We start from the raw sequence: 19872 nt of genomic DNA, 5'->3' as shown, positions 1-19872 counted from the left end.
CAGCCCTGCTCTCATTTAATTTTAGTGATTACAACTTCTACCACTCTACAAATACAGATCATTAATAATGAAAACAACAACAATAACCTCATATCCAGAAACTCCTTTGGTTTCTCAAAATTGAAGGCCCTAAATATATCCCTTTGCATGCAAAATGTTGATTAGTGTCCTGCAACATTCTTGAAATGTGAGTATTATTTGCATTTTAGTAATTTGCTTCATATTTTAACTGTGTCAGGGAGAAAGAATACTATTTAGAGATGCCTTTCAGGAAATCTCTTCCTAAGAGGGCTAGATTTGACCTAGTCAGTCAACAAACATTTATGGAATGCTTTACAATGTACCAGACTAGAAATATAGGAAGGGGTCAGATTATTACAAGCTTTCAAAGCTAAATAGAGGAGTCTGCATTTGATCCTGGAGGCACCAACGAGATCCTGGAGGAGTGTGTGTGTGTGTGTGTGTGTGTGTGTGTGTGTGTGTGTGAGAGAGAGACAGAGAGAGACAGGGAGAGAGACAGAGAGAGACAGAGAGAGAGAGAACACACTATATGCTTTATTAAAGTCATTTCGGTAGCTGAGTGGAGGATGGATTGGAGTGGGAAGAGATCTGAGGCAGGGATACCAGTTAGAAGGCTATTGCAACAGTCCAGTTGAGAGGTGATGAGGCCCTCACTAGGGTGGTAGTTGTGTGAGTGGAAAGGAGACATATGCAAAATACTGAGGAGAGAGAAATTACAAGAGATTGGCTATGTAGGCTGGGTGAAAATGAGGAGTTGAGAATGGTATTGAGCCTGGGTGACCAGGAAGATGGTGAAGCCCTTGACAGTATTAGCGAAGGTTGGAAGAGAGACACAGAATGTAATCCTGGCTACGAAACTTATTTGAGCAAATTATTTTGAGTTTCCTCATCTATGATATGGGGATAATAATATGTACACTACCCATATCATCTGTGACTGGCTGTGAAGAAAGCACTTTGGAAATCTGAAAGCATTCTATAAATGTGAGTTATTATTATCCCCTAATATTTCTGCAACATGGACTCTAGTTTTCTTAAAGAGGAATTGTATATTATTATTGAGGTCAGGGTTTCCTTTTAATAGCTAATAAGAGTTGGCATTTGTATAGAACTCTAAGGTTTACAAAGCACTTTACATGTTATCTCATTTGATTCTCACAAAAACCCTGTGAAGTAGGCGCTATTATCATCCCCATTTTACAGATGAGGAAACTAAGGGTTAGAGAGGCCAAATGATTTGCCCAGGGTCACACAGCTATTAAGTGTCTGAGGCGGGATTTGAACTCAGGTCTTCCCATCTTCAAATTCAGCATTCTTTGCACTCTGCCACCTGGCTGTTTCCTAACACCTGCTTTTTGAAGTATTTCCTTGAACAACTGACCAAAGACAGTGAGGATGTGTTGGAAACAGATATCATAAAAACTGAGAGTTATGGGGGATGAAAATCTAGCTTTGCATTTTTAGAAGAAACTTCTCAGTGAAGAAATTGCTGATTCTCCAAAAGCCCTGGGAAGCAATGCTATTTAAATAAGGCAGAACCGAGCTGCCTTCCCAAGTTTTCTGCTTGGGATGCTGGATAGCCTTCTAAATCTCTGATGAGTAATCACTGCCGGTGAAATAAAACACGGACGAAGGCTTGATTCTGAGCATTTAGCATGGACTTATGACCCACTCGTTGCAGTCTGTTAGACTTTAAACCTTTATATAAGAGGAATCTGTCTGACTTGATTTACTTGGAATCAGCTCATACTATTTAGGAGTGCAGCCAAAAATGTCAGTCATTACAAATTTGAAATTTTAGCTCTTTTGATTCGGGGACGGGAGGGGTGGGCTTTGCACTCTGAAATTGAGGAAGAACTGAGAGAGGAGTCAAAGAGGGCATGGGAGCTGAAGGGGGCTACAGCAAGGGGCTAGTGGTGCACAATGAGGGGGACAGGAGTGGGATGGCTCTACATAAGAGGGTCTTTCATAGCCCCCTTTGGAAATGTGGTGAAGCCCATGGACCTCTCCACAGAATAATGCTTTTTACATGCACAAAATAAAAGGCTAGGGTTACAAAGGAATTGAAAGAGTTATCAAAAATGAACACCACCAAGTGTGGGGACCCCAGGTGAAGAATCTCTGCCTTGCTTTAAGTAGCAACGAACATCTCTCCTGTGCACTCCTTGACCTTAGTGGAGTAAAATATTCCATATCTGGAATGATCTGTACCTGATAGCATCTGAATAGATGGGAAATCAGCAATATTCAGGAGACCCTTCTTCCATGTAGTTAGAGAGAGGACACATGGTCTAGTGGGAAAGACAACGGGGTAGTGACAGAGCCAGGTCTAGATTCCATTGCGTTCTAGACCATGTTCTTTCACTAAGTAGCTCCGTGACCTTCAATACGTCCCTTCATCTCTCTGAGCCTTGGTTTTTCTCATCTGAAACCTGAGGTGGTGAGATTTGCTGATCTCTAGGATCTCTTCTTGCTGTAACATGCCAGGATTCTTTGGTTCCATCCTTATTCTGACTTATTTCAATCTCATGAGCAGAGGACTTGTTCTGAAAGGTTAGGGAACAGTCATGCTAAAATAAGTTCGAATTGGGAGTCTTTATGAAATAAACAAAGTGCCCAGAGAGCATTTATTTAAAAAAAGAGAGAGAGAAAAGAACTTTGAACATGCTACAGTGGTCCCAGGAGGAGATATTGGGCACTCACACTGTTCACATGTCTGAATGTCTACAACAAACAAAAACCAAACAACCCCAAGTTATCTGGATTACAGTGTAAACAGTACAGGAAAGGGGAATGTGTGTTGGTGATGGCTTAAAGGTCATCTCTCTCTTTCTCAATGACATCCAGAGAAAAGTCAGTCCTCTAAATGATGGCAACTCAACAGATGACATCTCCCCTTTCAAAACTCACCTCCACAATGAAGCCTAAACCTACAAAACTGGGCCATTCCTATCCCTCTACCAACCCCCTTCAGCTCCCTATGCGTCCTCCCTCCACTGGTTTGTTAATTCATTTTGTTTAGGTAGGTATATATTTCAAGCCTTCAAAACACCTATGAGCTCAGGCTTAAGGAATATGAACTTCACCAGTGCTAACTAAAATCTTTTCATGCCTTAATGGATAGTTTCATGAATGTCAAGGCCAAATATATTTATTGCCCCATGGCCAACCTTCTGGTGATGCACCTCTCAAAATTAGATCAGAATGCATGAAGGGAAGGGACATGAGATACGGTATGGCGGAACAGGATGGTGAAGGGGCTTGAAAGTCAAGAAAAGGTGTTTGGTCTTTAATTGGTAGGCCCTGGGGGAACCATTGACAAAGCAGAGCCTGTCATTATATCTTTGTATCAGGACCTAGGCACTGTACATGGCACTTAATAAATGCAGTTAATGGCTGGCACTTGCTGCTAGGATAATAGAATTTTAAGTTAGGAAGAACTTTGGAGATCAGTTTGTCAAACCTTTATTTTTACCAATGAGGAGACTGAGGCCCAGAGAGCAATCTTCCCATAGTAGTGAGGAATACAGCCAGGATCTGAATCCAGGGCTTCTGACATCTGTATCACCATCTATATCATGCTTCCTCTCTAGCTCAGTAGAAGGTGGCTAGGGCTTGTGTTTCACTGGCACAGACTATGAGGAACTATGGCCAGCTCTGTATCACCCTAAAGCAGGCCTTTGGTGGAAGGTGTCCAAAGAAGGAGAAACACCAGTATAGTAGAAAGAATACTGAACGTGGAGTCTAGAGACCTCAGCTTGAATTTCAGCTCTGCTGCCTACTTACCTGTGTGACCTTGGGCAAGCAACCTGACCTCTCTATCTCCCGTTTTCCTCATCTCTTGTTGAACTAGACGGCCTTATGATCTCCTGCAACTCTAAAACAATGACCCCACGAACACAAATCTATTTAAATTCTAAGATTGTTGTTGTTCAGTCATGTCTGATTCTTCATGACCCCATTTGGGGTTGTGTCTTGGCAAAGATACTGGAGTGGTTTGCCATCTTGTTCTCCAGCTTATTTTACAGATGAGGAAACTGAGGCAAACAGGGCTAAGTGAATTGTCCAGAGTCACACAGCTAATGAGTATCTGAAGCCTGATTTGAACTCAGGTCTTCCTGACTCCAGGCCTGGGGCTTTAACTACTGCACCACCCAGTTGCCTAATATTCCCACTGTAATTTCCTATAATGTTTGGGGCTGACTATCTGAAGTCAGATTTAAAGTACATGTGCTAGGGATAGATCCTAGGTGACACAGTGGATAGACCTGAGTTCAAATTTAGCCTCAGACACTTACTAGCTGTGTGACCCTGGGCAAGTCACTTAACCCGGATTGCCTCCAAAATATTAAAATAAAGTACATGTGCTTAGGATCACAGAAACAGGATTTTAAGAGTTGAAAGGGACCTTAGAAATCACTCTTAGTAAACCATTGAAATGGTGTACTGGGGAAATAGATATAAAAAAAACTAGAGTTGGAGGAATAACTGGTCGAAAACTAATACACTTGGTTTAAATCATTAAAAATTTTTAAAGCACATTTAGTAGAATGGAACAGGAAAAAGTTTAGTTTATCCATAATAAGGTAAAAAATTATCTGGAATGGCATAAGCACCTATGTAGCACATATGATGTGTCAGACACTGTGCTAAGCACTTTTTCCAAATATTATCTCATTTAATCCTTGTGATAACTCTGCAAGGTAACTCTGTGATAACTCAGAAGGTAACTCTGCTATTTTGTTGTTTAGTCCTGAGCAATTCCTCATGACCCCATTTGGGATTTTCTTGGCAAAGACACTAGAATGTGGTTTGCTATTTTCTTCTCCAGCTCATTTTACAGATGAGGAAACTGAGGCAAACAGGGCCACACAGCTAGTGTCTGCAGCCAGATTTGAATTCAGGAAGATAAATCTATCTCCACCCCCATTTTACAGATGAGGAAACTGAGGCAAACAGGGTCACACAGCTAGCAAGTGTCTGAGGCCAGATTTGAACTCAGGGAGATGAGTCTTCCTGACTCCAGATCTGGCACTCTATCTACACCCCCATTTTACAGTTGAGGACATAGAGGCAAACAGAAGTGATGTGCCCAGAATCATACAACTAAGTGTCTGAGACTGGATTTGAACACAAAACACAGGTCTCCCTGATTCCAGACCCAGCGCTGTATCCCCACTGCATTACAAGTTGCCTCTAACTGCTAGGTTTGGTTAAGCTTTATGACTTTCCAATAACAAGAATCAGTGTTGAATGTTACATATAAAATGTGAATTTGGGCCTAATTCCACCATTAACATGTACCCTTCGACAATCTCTCAGACAGTCATAGATAATCTGTACATTAGTTAGGAACAGGAAGCAACAAGACGATTTTGACTTTGCTAAGTAGGTGAGAAAAGAAAACAGTTCACCCTGTGCCCTCTAAGAAAACATTCTTCCTAGATGGACGTGTCCCTCCAACTGCCTTTTCATGCTTCCTCCTTCTCCATGTAGCCCTTCCTCTTTACTCTGGGATGTCCTGACCTAAACAGTGTTACACCATGGACTGCAGTCACTGAGAGGCACAGAGATTCCCTGGACGTTTTAATTTTATTTTGATTTAGAGAAGGGTCCAAGGAGCCTGCTTCTAATTTGGTCTCTCGAAAACATAAGCTACCGTTTCTTGCCAAACTGTAAGTCGAGTAGGTGTTTTCTGTTACTCAGTGCAATTATCCATGAAAGGACAAATGAACAAAATATTTGCATGAATAACAGGCCCCTTTCTCAGGGACATGTAACCATGTCTCAACTCTCCAGCTGGGCGACATTGCATCAGGGCATTGCCCAGCGTTTCACAACCTTTCAATTTGTTTCAAGCAGAGAGACTGAAAATAACAATTTTTTCCCCCCGCCTTGCAATGAAGGGTATGGGTTTGCGCCATTCATCCTGGACCATCAAATTTGGCCTTAAGCTATATAATGGCCAATGAGCAGATTTTTCGCAATACACCAAGGTACGATAAATTTCAAGTTAAAAAATAAGACAGATTCTCCAATCTGATAGACACCATCGTCATTTGTGAGAAGTTGGGAATGGAGGAGGGGATGCATGGAAAAGGGAATAGTATGTCAACTCAAATTAAGCACCAGAATATTATGATTTGGTTCCTTGTTTCTTTATAGGAAATAATCAAACTAAAATCTCTGACCCTTTTCTGAATTCAGTGTATTTTGCCAGAAGTGCCTAGTCCTGCACTTCCACATTATTAAAGGATGCATTCTTAGCTCCTTTGTTGATAAATGCATAGTAACCTGTCCTGGAAAGTTTTAAGTGAAATGGAGATTTGTTACAGGGGCAGAATGGCATGCTAGAAAAAAAAACAAAAATCAAACAAACCCAATTTTGACTGACACCTATGACAAACCCAGAGGAAGTGACCTCAGAGTCACTTATTGTTATTACTTAATTAGGAGCCACTGATTCCACTAATTTTCGTTCCCCGGCACACTCATAAATTGGTTTTGCCTTTATGGCCTAAGTACTCATACTAGAGAGTACACACTCATTTCTCCAACTCCAATTTATTCTAGTTTCTGGTTCATCCAAACCATTCTGCTTGCCCAGTTACAACTGTCCAGCTCCTCTGTCATTGTGCAGAGGTGATACTCAGAGGACCCTAAGGGAGCTGGGAGGCCATTAAGCCCAGTCTTGTCAGCCTTCATATGAGAAAATGGAGACCCCAAGTGACAAAGTGATGGTTCAACAGCACAGTGATATACTTCATAGCAAAATAAGGTCAAGCACCAAACTTATCTGATCTGGGTTCAAGAATTGGTCCCGTTGCCTACTTCCCATCCTTATAAACTACATATATCCCTAGCTGTTAATGCCTAAGTCAATCTTCCATCTACTCCGTATTTATCTTTTATGTACTGATTTATGTACTGTCTTCCCCATTAGAATGTAAGCATCTTGAGGGCAGAAAAGATTTTTGCTTGTTAGTTCTTGGCGCTTAATAAACATTTAAGAAATATTTGTTGATTGATTGGACAGTTAATTACACTATTACATAGAAATTAAGCTACAAATGTTTTAAAATGATATAACCTTATAACATGTATTTATGTAAGTTATCATTTAATTTTGAAATGAAAAACATTTAAAATTAAAAGTTAAAATTAAAATTAAAAGCTCAGGGAATGGGAGTATTTTGGCAGTGTATTTTGGCAGATCAATTGATCTTTCTGGTTAACTGAGGGCTGTAGTAGTCTCTTCCTTCCTTAATATATACAATACGATATATTGCAACCCAATTGGATTATGTTCCATCTCCTACCTCCATGAATTCATAGAGACTACATCACATGTCAACAATGTATGCTTTCTTCATCTCTGTCTCTAAAAATCGTTATCCTCCCCCAGGCCTCATCTCATTGTCATTGCCCAAAGTCTTTTCTTATTCTTCCTCAAGTTAATTTGTATTTATCTGTCTATAGGTTGTAACCCACCAGAAGAAGATAACCTTCTCAATGGGAGGAGCTTTTGGGTTTTTGCCTCCGTAGCCCTGGTGCCTCCTAACATAGTATCTTGTTGTATTACACTGAACGAAGGAGAGCTTTGAGGTACTCTCGAAGACCACCATTCTTGGTTTGGTAGCCATGAGTATTGTTGTCATTGTTGTTGAGTTGTATCTGACCCTTCATGATCTCATTGGGGGTTTCTTGGCAAAGATACTGAAGTGGTTTGCCATTTCCTTCTCCAGTTCATTTTACAGATGAGCAAACTGAGGCAAACAGGGTTAAGTTACTTGCCTAGGGTCACCCAGCTAGTAAGCGTCTGAGGACATATTTGAACTCAGAAAGATGAATCCTGGCCCTAGGCCCGGCACTCGATCTATTGTGCCACCTAGCTGCCCATAAGTACAGATACAGGCAGTTAGGTAGCACGGTACACAGTATGTTAGATATGGAGTCAACAAAATCTGAGTTCAAATTCTTCTTTGTATACTTACTAGTTGTATCCTGACCCTGGGCAAGTCACTTAATCTGTCTGCCTCAGTTTCTTCAATTGTAAAATGGGGATAATAATAATACCTACTTGTCAGGGTTGTTGTGAGGATAAAATGAGTTAATATTTATTTTAAAAAATGCTACACAAATACTGGCCATCATCATCTACTATACTACTATTATTATTAAAGAAAAGGAGATAGCACTGAATGTGTACCGTTCTTAGTATATACCCTGTAAGTTACCTTCTGAAATAAAACTCTGACATTAGCTAATTATGATGCCCTTTACACTCTACCCTCCTCTCTCCACCACAGAACAGAAGGAAAAAAAGGTGGAAAGGGGCCAGGTTGAGAAAGGTTCTAAATGACAAATAAAGGACCTCCTATTATCCCAGTGATTTCAACACTAGACTTTAGATCTTTAACGTAGTTACACACAATAAAAACAAAACAAAACAAAACCACCCTGACTCCAAGTTTCATAAATTGCATTCTCCACTGCCAACAAATAGAGGGACGGACCTTAGAGATCAACGAATCCAATTCTGTTCAATTTTGCATGAGGCAACAAAGGCACAGAGGGGAACACTGACTTGTAAATGGTCCAGTAGTTTGCTGAGTTTTTCTGCCCAATTGGTTTTTTCTCTCCAATAGTATATGCTCACACGCACATGCACACATCTTTATGTGTATATATAAATAGACACACACATACATATATACTCAAATATACAAATATATATATACATGTGTGTTTATATGCATGTGTGTATATACACACATATAAAACATATCTATGTTTTCTGTGAGTATATCAATTCAATTTGTCTGAGAGGTGGAGAACTCCTTTTTTGGGTATAGATCTATGATTTTATCTGTGTAGGGAACTTCACGTGTATCAGCTGTCTATAGCTCAGAGCCTTAGAGAATTTCTTGGAGATTGAGAGGTTTAATAATTTGCTGACAGCCACATGGTAAGTTTCAAGAGCAGGTCTTGCACTACATACACAATGCTCTCTCTTTCTATGAGTTATTCTAACAGTTTTTGTTACACATACAGCAGAGTTTTCAGGTATTTCTGGGGCTATATTTTGAAAAGCTTGGTTTGCAACCATTAGGCAATTCACAATGACCAAGAGCACTGTGTTGGACTCCCTGAGGAAGAGGAAAGGAGGATCCATTAAGTGCCTTGGTTGAGCCATGTTAAGTGCTGGGGATAAAAAGACAAAAATGAAACAGAGCCTACCCTCAGGGAGCTTACATTCTGGGGGAAGGGGATGGTGGGAACAACGTGTACCCACATTAGTATGGCCAAAATAAAAACAAGCTCCCCATAAAGGAAAGAGTACATTCCCTGCCCACAAAAATCTCACAACTGAGTTGGAAAGATTAGATTAATATAAAACACGGGTATTCTGTCATCATGAGCTAGAGCCACGGTTATAGGTGCAACAGAAATTCATGAAAGGAAGAAGTCAGGATGGACTGGAGTCATTGGAGAAGGCTTAGCAGAAAGGAAGAGGAAGGAGAAGGGAATACACATTTATTAAACGTCTATCACATGCCAGGCACTGTGCTAAGCACTTTACAAATACATCTCATTTAATAGAGTCATTCAGACTTGGAAGGGGTCCTTAGAATAAGTATAATTTAAATAAAATACTGGGGAAGAGGGCATTCCAAGCAAGAGGGAAACAGCAAGAACAAAAGTCAACAGGAGGAAGCAGGCTTGATGGGTTGCTGGAAGAGAGATGCCAATTTAGGAGTCAGCCCATAAGGGTGTTGGAGAAACCATGAGACTGAACTAAATGAGTGAGAAATTGAGTGTTAATGAGAGAAGAGGAGGAGAGCTGGCCCTTGAGGGAGTGGGGGAAGCAAAGGAACCAGAAAGGCCAGCTCTGGGCCTTTGGGTAGGATGGACACCAAAACCATCTGATACAGGTGAGAGTCACTTCTACTTTCAAAGATCCCAAGAAATGGAACTTTCACAATCTCCCTTGTTCACCCATTCTCAGGTTAAACAACTTTAATTGTCAGAATAGTCTTCGTTGTACCTCAACTAATTAAAAAAAAGTTTTATTGATGCTCTTTTTTAAACATCACTGAAACTTCTAATTTGCTCCCCAACTCCCAGAAGAACTCTGCCTTGTAATAAATATGATGAATGAGGCAGAGCAGCAAACACATTTGCTGTATCTGAAAAGGTATGCCACATTCTGCACATCAAATACAACACCTCTCTCCCAAGGGGCAGGAGGCACACTTTCCCACCACTGGTCCTTTGAAGTCAAAGATTAGTCATTGTATTCATCAGAGTTCTGAAGCCTTTCAATACTTCAGTGTGATTATTCTATAAATTGTTACTCTTGGTTCTGCTTACTCCACTCTGCATCAGTTCATAGAAACCTTCCCAAGTCTATCCTAATTTCTCTGAGTTGCAGTTTATTCTCCCTACCCCCTCTACTCCCTAACTTGATTACCATACTTTGCATATTTGCCCTTTTTCAAATATTGTGGGACCCTGAAGACTGTTAATTAAACTACCCTTCAATCACCTTTTAAATAGGGAATAGCTAGAGCCAAGAAATTATGTTGGGTATAAAAAAAAAAACCAAGAAGGAATGTTTTAAGTTTTTTGACTAAGTTGTATGGGAAAGCAGTGAGTTAAGCTCCCTTAAATGCTACTTTTAAATGCCATGAAAAATTAGCAGGTGAATTCCTGAGATTTCTGCTTGGAAGGAGCAAAAATATTCTGAGCATATTTTTATAATCCTGTTAAAGGGAATTGCATGCAATTAATGGGAAAGCAATTATTTTTCACATACATGAAATATATGAAATCCATTTATATGTGAAATATATTTATATACATGAGCTATATAAATAAGAGGAAAAAGGGAAAATCAGATTAAATATTCTTAATGAATGATGAGTTTTATTTAATGAAAATTTGTTCAAATAAAATAACTTTTTCTTCGATCAATTTGTTTTCTGATGGCAGAAGTTTTTGTTAGTGAAAAAGAGAATTGGGTCACATAGGGAAAAATGAGATTTGAATTCCATAAGTTTTAAAAAGGATAGAGTTCTTTGGTGCATCAATCTTCCTTCTGCTATATAAGAACAGTGCAATTTCATACTCTTTCCCCTTTACAATACTGAGAAATCTAAATTCATTGGTTCTGCAACTTGATTTCCCCTATGTGTACTTCTGAGCTTGGCTTTGGTAAGAGCCAAAGAATTCCAGTGTACATTGATGCATTAATTTCTTTCCATTAAACCAGAAGGCACTCACTGCAAAACCTTAAATTTGGTTTTCTTCAGGGCTTACTGGATGTTTCCCAGATCACAACTCTTGTTTTCACGCTTCCTTTGACTGCAGTTCATTTGGCCTAAGCCACACCTTGGCATGAGCTGCCTGCCAGTCTCTGTATTGATAACTTGCACAATGCAATCCTGAGGCCTTAAAAAAACCCCAAGATTAGAGGATAATGCCTTCATGCATGTTAATTTCTGCCTCCTTAGCTGGAACTTCATGCCATCTTTCCCATGGTGGGCAAAGTAGATTAAAGGCTGGTTCTCCTGCCAAAATTCACTTTCTGTATTTCTAAAAGAAGGGAATCCAAATCACCTAGTAAGGAAAGAGGAAGAACTGGTTTCCTGTGGAAGTGGTTTATACCAGTCCCTTTGCCCTTTTTCTTTGAGAACACATTTGCCCTGAAAGAAGAGCAGCGCCTGAAAGGTGTAAAAAGAAATTGGAATGATTTCATCCTTCAATGTATCTGCCATACTGGTCTTCACTTGTTCATGGCAGAAGGGGGCAAAGTGGAGAAAGAGGTGGAGGGAGGAGAGCAAGAGAACAAAATATTGTCGAATAGTTTGCACCTGGCTCAGAAATGGGGCAGAGGAATGAAAGCAAGGAACCAAATATGGCTCCTTCCAGTTCTCTTCCAGCACCTTAAGCACTAGCAAAAGCCCTGGGGTAGTAGAGCAGAGGCAGTGAGAAGGAAATTGTGAATAAAGCCTTAGAGAAAGAAATGAAGCCGATATCATGTGGAGTTGTTTGGGAGTAGAGAGCCACTCTCCCAAGGTCTGTACTAAGTCTAGCAAAAGGATATATCATCCTTTCTTTCCCCACCTCTATGAGGCCATGTTGTTGCTCTTTGAATGAATTTCCTTTGTGGGGACAACAGCCTTTAGTAACATGAACAAATACTTTCAACACAGGTAAAGGATCCTTATTTGGGCACTCACTGGTTCACAGGCTTTATTGAGTTATGTCATGGATGTGATATTACAACATTAAACAACCTTTAACACCTTTAAGGGGCCACTAGTCCATCAGCTGGGTATTCCCAATACCAGTGCAGATTAAAATTCCTTTATGCCTTGGTCTGATGGTCTTTGGGAGATTCTATAGGTATAAGTATTCATTACCTAGCAGACAACATTCTGGTGTTTAGAATCTTTGACCTGGCCATGGCTGTTTCTTGGAAGACAGGTATTCAGTAGGGTTGTTGAGCTGGAAAGACTAGGTGTGTTGGGCAGAAGCTGTCAAAATTTATGTTCCCTTTGAGAACCACCAAGCACCTCTTCACCAAGATGGTGAGCATCGGAGGAGGATTTTAATCCTCAAACATATTAATTTGATATTCATGAGTCCATCTTAGTGCCAGCAAGAATAAGATACCATGCAACAAATATGGATTCCTTTTCTTTGAGGTTGGACAACAGGGAACAATGAGGAAATAATGTAAGTTCTATCAGTGTCGAAAAACTAGATAAACCCTAGATAAGCAGTTGGAAAGGGAAAGTAAGAAGGAAAATGCAAAGCCCTGGAAGCCCCTTTGGGTGCAGAGTATTCCAGAGGAGGAAGGTCATTGTCTTTTTTCAGAAAGGTCTATTGAATGAATGAATAAATAAATATATAAATGAAAAGGCATTTATTATGTACCAAGCACCACACTAAGTGCTGGGGATAGAAATTCAAAAGCAGAGCCAGGAATTGCTCCCAAGCAGCTTGCATTATAATTAGGGAATTAATACATATTAGGGAGTGGTTGGTTTGCAGTCTAGAAGGTAGCTCCCTCCACAAAATCACCTCCTAGGGTCTGTCTAGGACTTAGTTCTAGCTTTAGGGTTGGGAGGGAGAGAAGTAGGAAGGTGGCTTCATCTATGGAGGAAGGCACACCTCAGGGCTGGGGAAGGAGAGCTGAGAGCAAGAGAAGAAACTCAAGGCCAGCAGGGCCAAGCCACAGAGAGGGAAATAGGAGAGAAAAGGCTACACACACAGGCTGGCGACACAGTTGGTACCCGAGTGTGGACGGTCTGGAGTCTCTTCATGCATTCGTTCTTCTGCTTTCGATTGGAGGTTATTTTTTAAAGTTTTTTTGGGGGGGGTGGGGGTGGGGGGCAGGGTGAGAGGCCTTAGGAACACCTGGCCCAGGGGCAAGAAAGGAAGAGAGGGCACAGTCTGGTTCGGCAAAGTTAACAAAGGTGTTTTTTGGAATGCAGATTTCTTTCAGAATTCTTTCCATATAGTTGAATTTGCTTAAAGTGAATTTATGTGAAGCTAGAACTATATCCTCAAGCGGTTTCCTTCATTAGAAATGTGAACTGCTTGAGGAACTACTTTAGTCTAAGCATTCATGGTGGCCCCCACAACTCCTGGCCCCGGAAGCTTGTTGATTGATGGATCGTCAAATGCTCAACTGGTTATTTGCCACTTGGCTTAAATACACTAAATAGAAGCACGACCAGGGTCCCTTGAATCAGGTCTTAGGGGCATGTGAGAAGTCTAAGGATTCATAGTTTGCCTCTATGAAAGAGGACACACTTAGACTTCAGAAAAATTGTAACTTTAAGTCAGATCTATTGGCTTTTATGTGTAGTTATATTTTAGAAGTAAATATACAATAATATATTTAACTTAGATTCTAAATCAGAGTTTCTTAACATTTTTGGTGTTATAGACCCTTTAGGCAGTCCAGAGCAGCCTATGGATCCTTCTCAGAATGTTCTGGAATTCATACCATAAAATACAGAGGATTATACAGAAAGCCAAGTATACAGTTATCCATCCATCTATCACTCTACCAACCTATCTATGTATCTATCTTTGTATGTATCTATGTATCTATCTATCTATCTATGTATCTAAAATAAAACAAGTTTAAGGTCCCCAGGTATAGGATTCCTGTTCTGAATGCTAATGCCTGTATCAAGTCTATGCTTGGATCATCAAGGAGTGTTTGGAGATGCTTCATTTATGTTGACTAAGATCAAGGGGTTACATCCTTCCAACTGACAAATTCTGTGGGAACACTAGCCGTTCTTCACATAAACATATTAGTCTCCTTTATAAATCTTTCTCTAAGAGTTACGAACATGAATGAGACTCAAATGAACATGTTCGGTTGGTCCCTTCTTTCCCCAAAGGGAAGGTTCCCTAGTATTTTTTTTTTTGTGAGTAACTTCTTGCCAGTAGCCTTGAACCTTTAAGGACCCCAGACTGGATTTCTAGCCTGAGCTACCCACCCTTCACCCAAACTCAGGCTGCTGGCTATAAAGGGAGAATCAAAAGAAAAAAAGCAAATGGTTCAGTAGAAATCCACCCTTGCTACAAAAGAGTCCTATGTTTACATCTCATTGGATGAAAAAGCTATTCCCAAAATTATTTTGAGGATGAAGAGAAAAAAGACGTGTTTCTCTGCACCAGATCAGATAGCAGGAGCCCTTGGGTAGCTGAGGCTAGAAATCCATTCTGGGACAATAAAAACAAGTAGCATCCCCCCCCTACACACACACACTTTCTGTGTAAAGCCAAGAGACCACACTACCCTTATCAACCTAACTTAATCAGTCAATAAATAGACAGAAAGCATTGGACATCTGTAACATGCTTAGGAATAATATCCTTTATTCAACCACTGGTCTTGATTTTTCATTTGAAAAATAAAGGTGATGGAACTGAGGTTTCGAGGAAGAGATGGAGCCCAATTAAGGCTTCAGGAACCAAAGGAATCTTGGGATTCAAGCAGGGCACTGAATGATAGGAAGGACTAAGATGGTTGGAGAGGTGAAGGAAAACATTAGGCATGGAGAAGGGCATGTGTTTGAGTTGTTCTTGGGCTAATGAAGATATACATTAGCCTCTCTAGATAGAGGAGTTGATTCTGGGTAGTGGCAAGAAATAAGTTGGCATAACAAAGGTGGAGCATGCATATTAAAGCTACTGAAATCCCTGCAAAGTTGATAGGTTTCCCAGGGTGTAGCACAATACCTTGCACATGGAGGGTGCTCAATATTGGTTGACAGATTGATAATGAAAGCAGTGTTTGAGGAAGATTTATCTACACAGGATGGGTTGGAAAAGGGGGGGGAGAACCTGGACTTAGGTAGGTCAGCTAGGAAGCTATTGCAATAACCCTAACATGAGGTAATAAGGGGTAATCCATATGTAGGTAATTGACAGTTAACTGCACTCAACTTGCTTTATAGTGTAAACCATGAGTACCATCTACTACTTGTGGGAACCTTCCACATTAGAAACCTGGGCTGGCAATTCCTTGCTCATATAAAAATCACATGAGTATATAACTGTGTACTCAGGTAGGCATTTGGCCCTAACTTTAAGGTTACCAGGGGTGGATTGCAGATGCAATCAGGTACACATACAATTTCTGTATCTCTAACTTGGTGCAGGTGCAAAACTGCACCCACAAGAAGAAGTAATCTGGTGGAGGCTTAGAGACAATTTGCTCTATTTAAATGAACATGAATCACCCTTTACCAAAGATACTTCCATGACTGGGCACTATTGTGCCGAGGCAGCCAGGGCTATAATCAAAGGACATGTTCAGCGCGTGACAACCTCTGGATAGCAACACTAGTAGATGGCCTAGGTGGAGGCAAAGACAAGTTTCTGGAGCATTCTGTTGTCTTTACTTCCCAAATAAGCAAAGCTTTTTTTTCGTGGAAAAGAACAAGCCCTCCTCCCTTTCCCCACTCCATGGGTCATGTAGATTCATAGGTAAAACATGGGAAACAGTATAAAATACTAAGTGTGAAGGCTAACCAAAATATGACTTCATGACAACCTGATTCTATAACAGGTATATTGTCCATAACCCCCTTTTTGCATGCAAACAAGCATTCTTTAAATGGTTGGTTGTTGTTGTGGTTTTTCAGGGGGTGAGGGAGTTGGGGTCCCATCCTGTGGGAACTACAGGGAATTGCCAGGTAAGGAAATTCTCTCTATCAATGCAGATAAGCACCTGTTTTACAGCTTAGGGTCTTCAGGCTCTTGCCTGAGGTGCTGAGAGGGAAGTGATTTGTCCAGGTTCCCATAGCCAAAACCGGTCAGAGAGGCTAGCCTCACACTTAGGTCCTCCTGGCTTCTCCGGAGGCTCTCCATCCACCAGGCCAGGCTGCCTCTATAATGTTCATTTCTCTTTCAACTCCAAGTCTGAAAGGCAGTAGGAAGAAACAAAGCTAGAGGAAGGAGTAGTTGTCCTGGGAGAATCCTAAACAAGTACTATTTGTTCTGTTCTCTAAAATGGTAGTCACAATAGTCTACTCATGAGTCACAATAATTCTCACAACACTAAAAAGTTGTATACATGTACATATTAACTCCTTTTTTTTTTTTTAAGGAAGCTAGGTATCATTAGACTTAGACTCAAATTCAAATCTTACCTCAGACATTTATTAGATGTATGACCCCTAAGCAAGTCACTTTGCCTCTGTCTCCTCAGTTTCTTCAACTGTAAAATGGGGATAAGGAAAAGCACTTCCCTCCAGAGTTGTCGTGAGGATCAAATGAAATAATATTTTTAAAGTGCTTTGCAAACCTTTAAATGTTATATTAATTATTCGCTGTTATTTAACAGATGAGGAAACTGAGGCTCAGTGAGGTGATATGATTTGCTATAATCATGCAGTGAAAAAATGTCAGAGCCAGGTCTCCTAACTCCCAAGTCCAGTGCTCTTTCCAAAAGGTCAACTAGTACAACCTCATCATTTTAAGATCTATTCCCCTTAGTTGTTCTTGTCTAATTTTCCAGTTTGGCTTGGGTAAGTACTTAAGTGGAAATGAAACAGGGTTTGATAATGGTGGTATAGAATGATCTCAAAAGGCTGAAAGCTTTTTCTCTGAATGATAATGGCGCAACATATATAACCTATATCAAAATGCTTACTGTTTTAGGAATGGGGGAGGGAAGGGAGAGAGGAAGAAAAATTTGGAACTCAAAATTTAAAAAAAAAGAATGTTAAAATTATCTTTACATGTAATTGAAAAAAATTAAATACTATTTACTAAAAAATAATAATGGTACAAGGTTGGGCTTGAAGGGAGGAGACAAAAGGAATTGGAATTAAGTGGTTTTTTTTCCTTTCTTGTCTTTGCTTCCTTGCATTCTGGACCAGCCTTGCCCTTCTCTGACCACCAACTCCATTTTCATGGCTACAGTTATTGTCACCACAGTCACATCACTGGAGAAGAGGCTAGGAGAGGAGGAGGGAAGGAAATAAAGAGCAGACTGGAAGAGGAGAGTTAGGAAGTCAAGAAGAACAAGGCTTTAAGTTAAGCAAATCTCAGTTCCTTCATCTGTAGAATGAGGAGGTTGGTAGGTGGGTGGGGGATCCCTCCTATTTAAAGAAATATTCTGATGCTCTAATTGTAATAATTGAAGAAAGGGTGAGAGGAGTTTTTAGAAGCCATTCATGTGACTTTTTTCCACCCATAGAATTTCAGTAATGCTAAACTGACTGGTAAAATGTCCCAGGAATACCTTCCTCACTATTACTGAAGGTGTCAGGTAGAGAACTTTAGTAGTCACTTATGGAAGAGCATTAAGTGACATTGTGGAAGAATGTTAATAACAGTGAACTTTTGAAGACAAGTGTAGTGAGCAAATTCTCAGCTGGTTAATAATCCCAAATCTAAATCATTTCTCCCCCTCTCCTCCACATTCTATTCCCCAGGCCTGCTTGCCAATAATGGTTCTAGGAAGAAAAACATTGGAAGACACAGACATAGTTAGTTAGCTCCCACCTAGAATGTAAGCTCCTTGAGGTCAAGAATGGTGCCTTATTCTTTTCGTTCCACAGCCAGCCAGCACAGTGCTCTACGGGTTTAATAAATGTTCACTGAAAGAAGGAATGAATGTTAGCAAGATTAAAGAAAGAGCTATTACAGCAATAAGGAACCTAATTTTAAAGATGAGCTATCATTACAATAGCAAGAACCCTTTAAGTAACCTAAGATACAAAGACGATTTCATTTCTCTAAGTTAGAGACAGCTGTGGCATGGTGGAGAGAGAACTGGCCTTCCAACATTACACAGTTAGCAGGCAATAGAGATACATCCAAAGCCCAGGTCTTCTGACTCTCATAATAACTAGCAGTTCTGGGGCCTGGGGCAAATGTGACAAAATGCATGTGGGGTAGTAATGAGTTGGGTGTGGGAGAGGATGAGGACAGGGCGTTTTGGGTGGACTGGGCTGGGGATTCAGGAAGGCTTTAGGATTCCATTTTGGCTAATAAGCAAGCACAAGCCTTGAGGCAGGGAGCTTGATGGGAGCAAAACAAAAACAGTTGTCATTTCTCTTGACCTCTGGGGGCATTGGGAGTAGAAGCTGCCACGTTGAGGGTACATGTGGGTCAGTAGTATGGGGCCAAGAGCACTGAAAGTTGAAGGGATGGCAGGAAGAAGGGAAGGCTGTGTGCCTCTCTAAACTGTGGTACCCAGGGGAAAGTCCTTATTGACCCATCCTGGTTGTAGCTCTGATAAGAGTCAATCACAAGCCAGATCCAATTGAAATGACTGCCCTTGAGTTTATAGTACAAGGACTCTATGTATGGATCTTTGTTTCTCCCAGCTCTTTAGAATACTTTTAGTTTTTACTTTGGGACATATCAGAAGCTTCTGCTCTCTATTACTTCAAATACCTGGATGAGTAAATATTTTAGTCTGTCATCCGAATGAGTCCAACTCTCTATCCCTGGTGTTATGGTAGACATTACAGAGGTATATCAAAATAAAAATGGCATCCAGTAATCGCCTCCTGTCTCAGGGGAGCCTCTCAGTGGAAGCAGCTTCTGTGGCACCCTTTATCATTCATCTTGACTCTAAGGCATCTTCTATTGCTCAACATGCTCTGGAGGATGAGTGTGTGATCAAGATTATCACCTGCTGTGGTGCAACAGTCTAAAATTCAGAAAATTCACACAGTCCCGAGTCTGGCAATGGAAGCACAAGGCAAGCGCTCTACTTGTGGAAGCTTCTCCCCTTGACTGACCTTGCCAATTTTTACTTGTGGAAATGGTCTTGGATCCAGCACAAGGTTACTTAGGGTTGTTTGATGTGTACATATTGATAAAAAGAAAAAATACAATTCTGGGAGCTGAGGGCAAGTGTACGAGCTCTACAGTCATATGAGACTATAAGTGAAGTGTTACCTAGGGAATGTTAGTATTATAGCCCATAATCTGGACCCTTCAGACCAAAAAAGTCATTTAAATTTAATAACTGGGTGTCTTTTCTTGCCTGAATTGTCTTAGGAACTGCTAAAACTTGAACCACCACTTTGTCCTTATACAACCTGGCTCCAACTTCTTTCTAGCCTCACTGACCATTACCCTCCTCCTCCTCGACTCTTCAATCCAGCCGATTAGCCTTCTCTGGCTCTTCACTCAGGACATCCTGTCTCCATCTCCAAGCCCTTGAATTGTGAGCACCACATGCCTAGAATGCACTCCCATCCTTACCTTTCCCTCGTAGTCTCTCTGTTTTTCTTTAAGATGCAGCTCAGCCACCATTTTTGACATGAAACCTTTCTTGATTCCCACCACTGC

General features: G+C 40.6%; 1 protein-coding gene across 7 annotated transcripts in view; it reads right to left on the bottom strand.

The window, feature by feature from the left end:
• PPARG (peroxisome proliferator activated receptor gamma) overlaps positions 1-19872 on the bottom strand; it is a 174074-nt gene that overhangs the window by 67971 nt on the left and 86231 nt on the right. The window contains exon 1 of one of the 7 annotated variants that reach the window (XM_027863920.1): positions 16289-16422. The exons of the other annotated variants lie outside the window; for them this stretch is intronic. Coding sequence (XP_027719721.1) covers positions 16289-16361 — 73 coding nt within the window. The 5' untranslated portion in view covers positions 16362-16422. Of the gene's footprint in view, positions 1-16288; positions 16423-19872 lie in introns of those variants that run through there. 7 annotated transcript variants of the gene reach the window in all.

This window comes from Vombatus ursinus, unplaced genomic scaffold, assembly GCF_900497805.2.
Source record: "Vombatus ursinus unplaced genomic scaffold, bare-nosed wombat genome assembly UNPS02014773.1, whole genome shotgun sequence".
NCBI classification, from domain to species: Eukaryota; Metazoa; Chordata; class Mammalia; order Diprotodontia; family Vombatidae; genus Vombatus; species Vombatus ursinus.
This window is presented reverse-complemented; position numbering and strand designations above follow the sequence as displayed.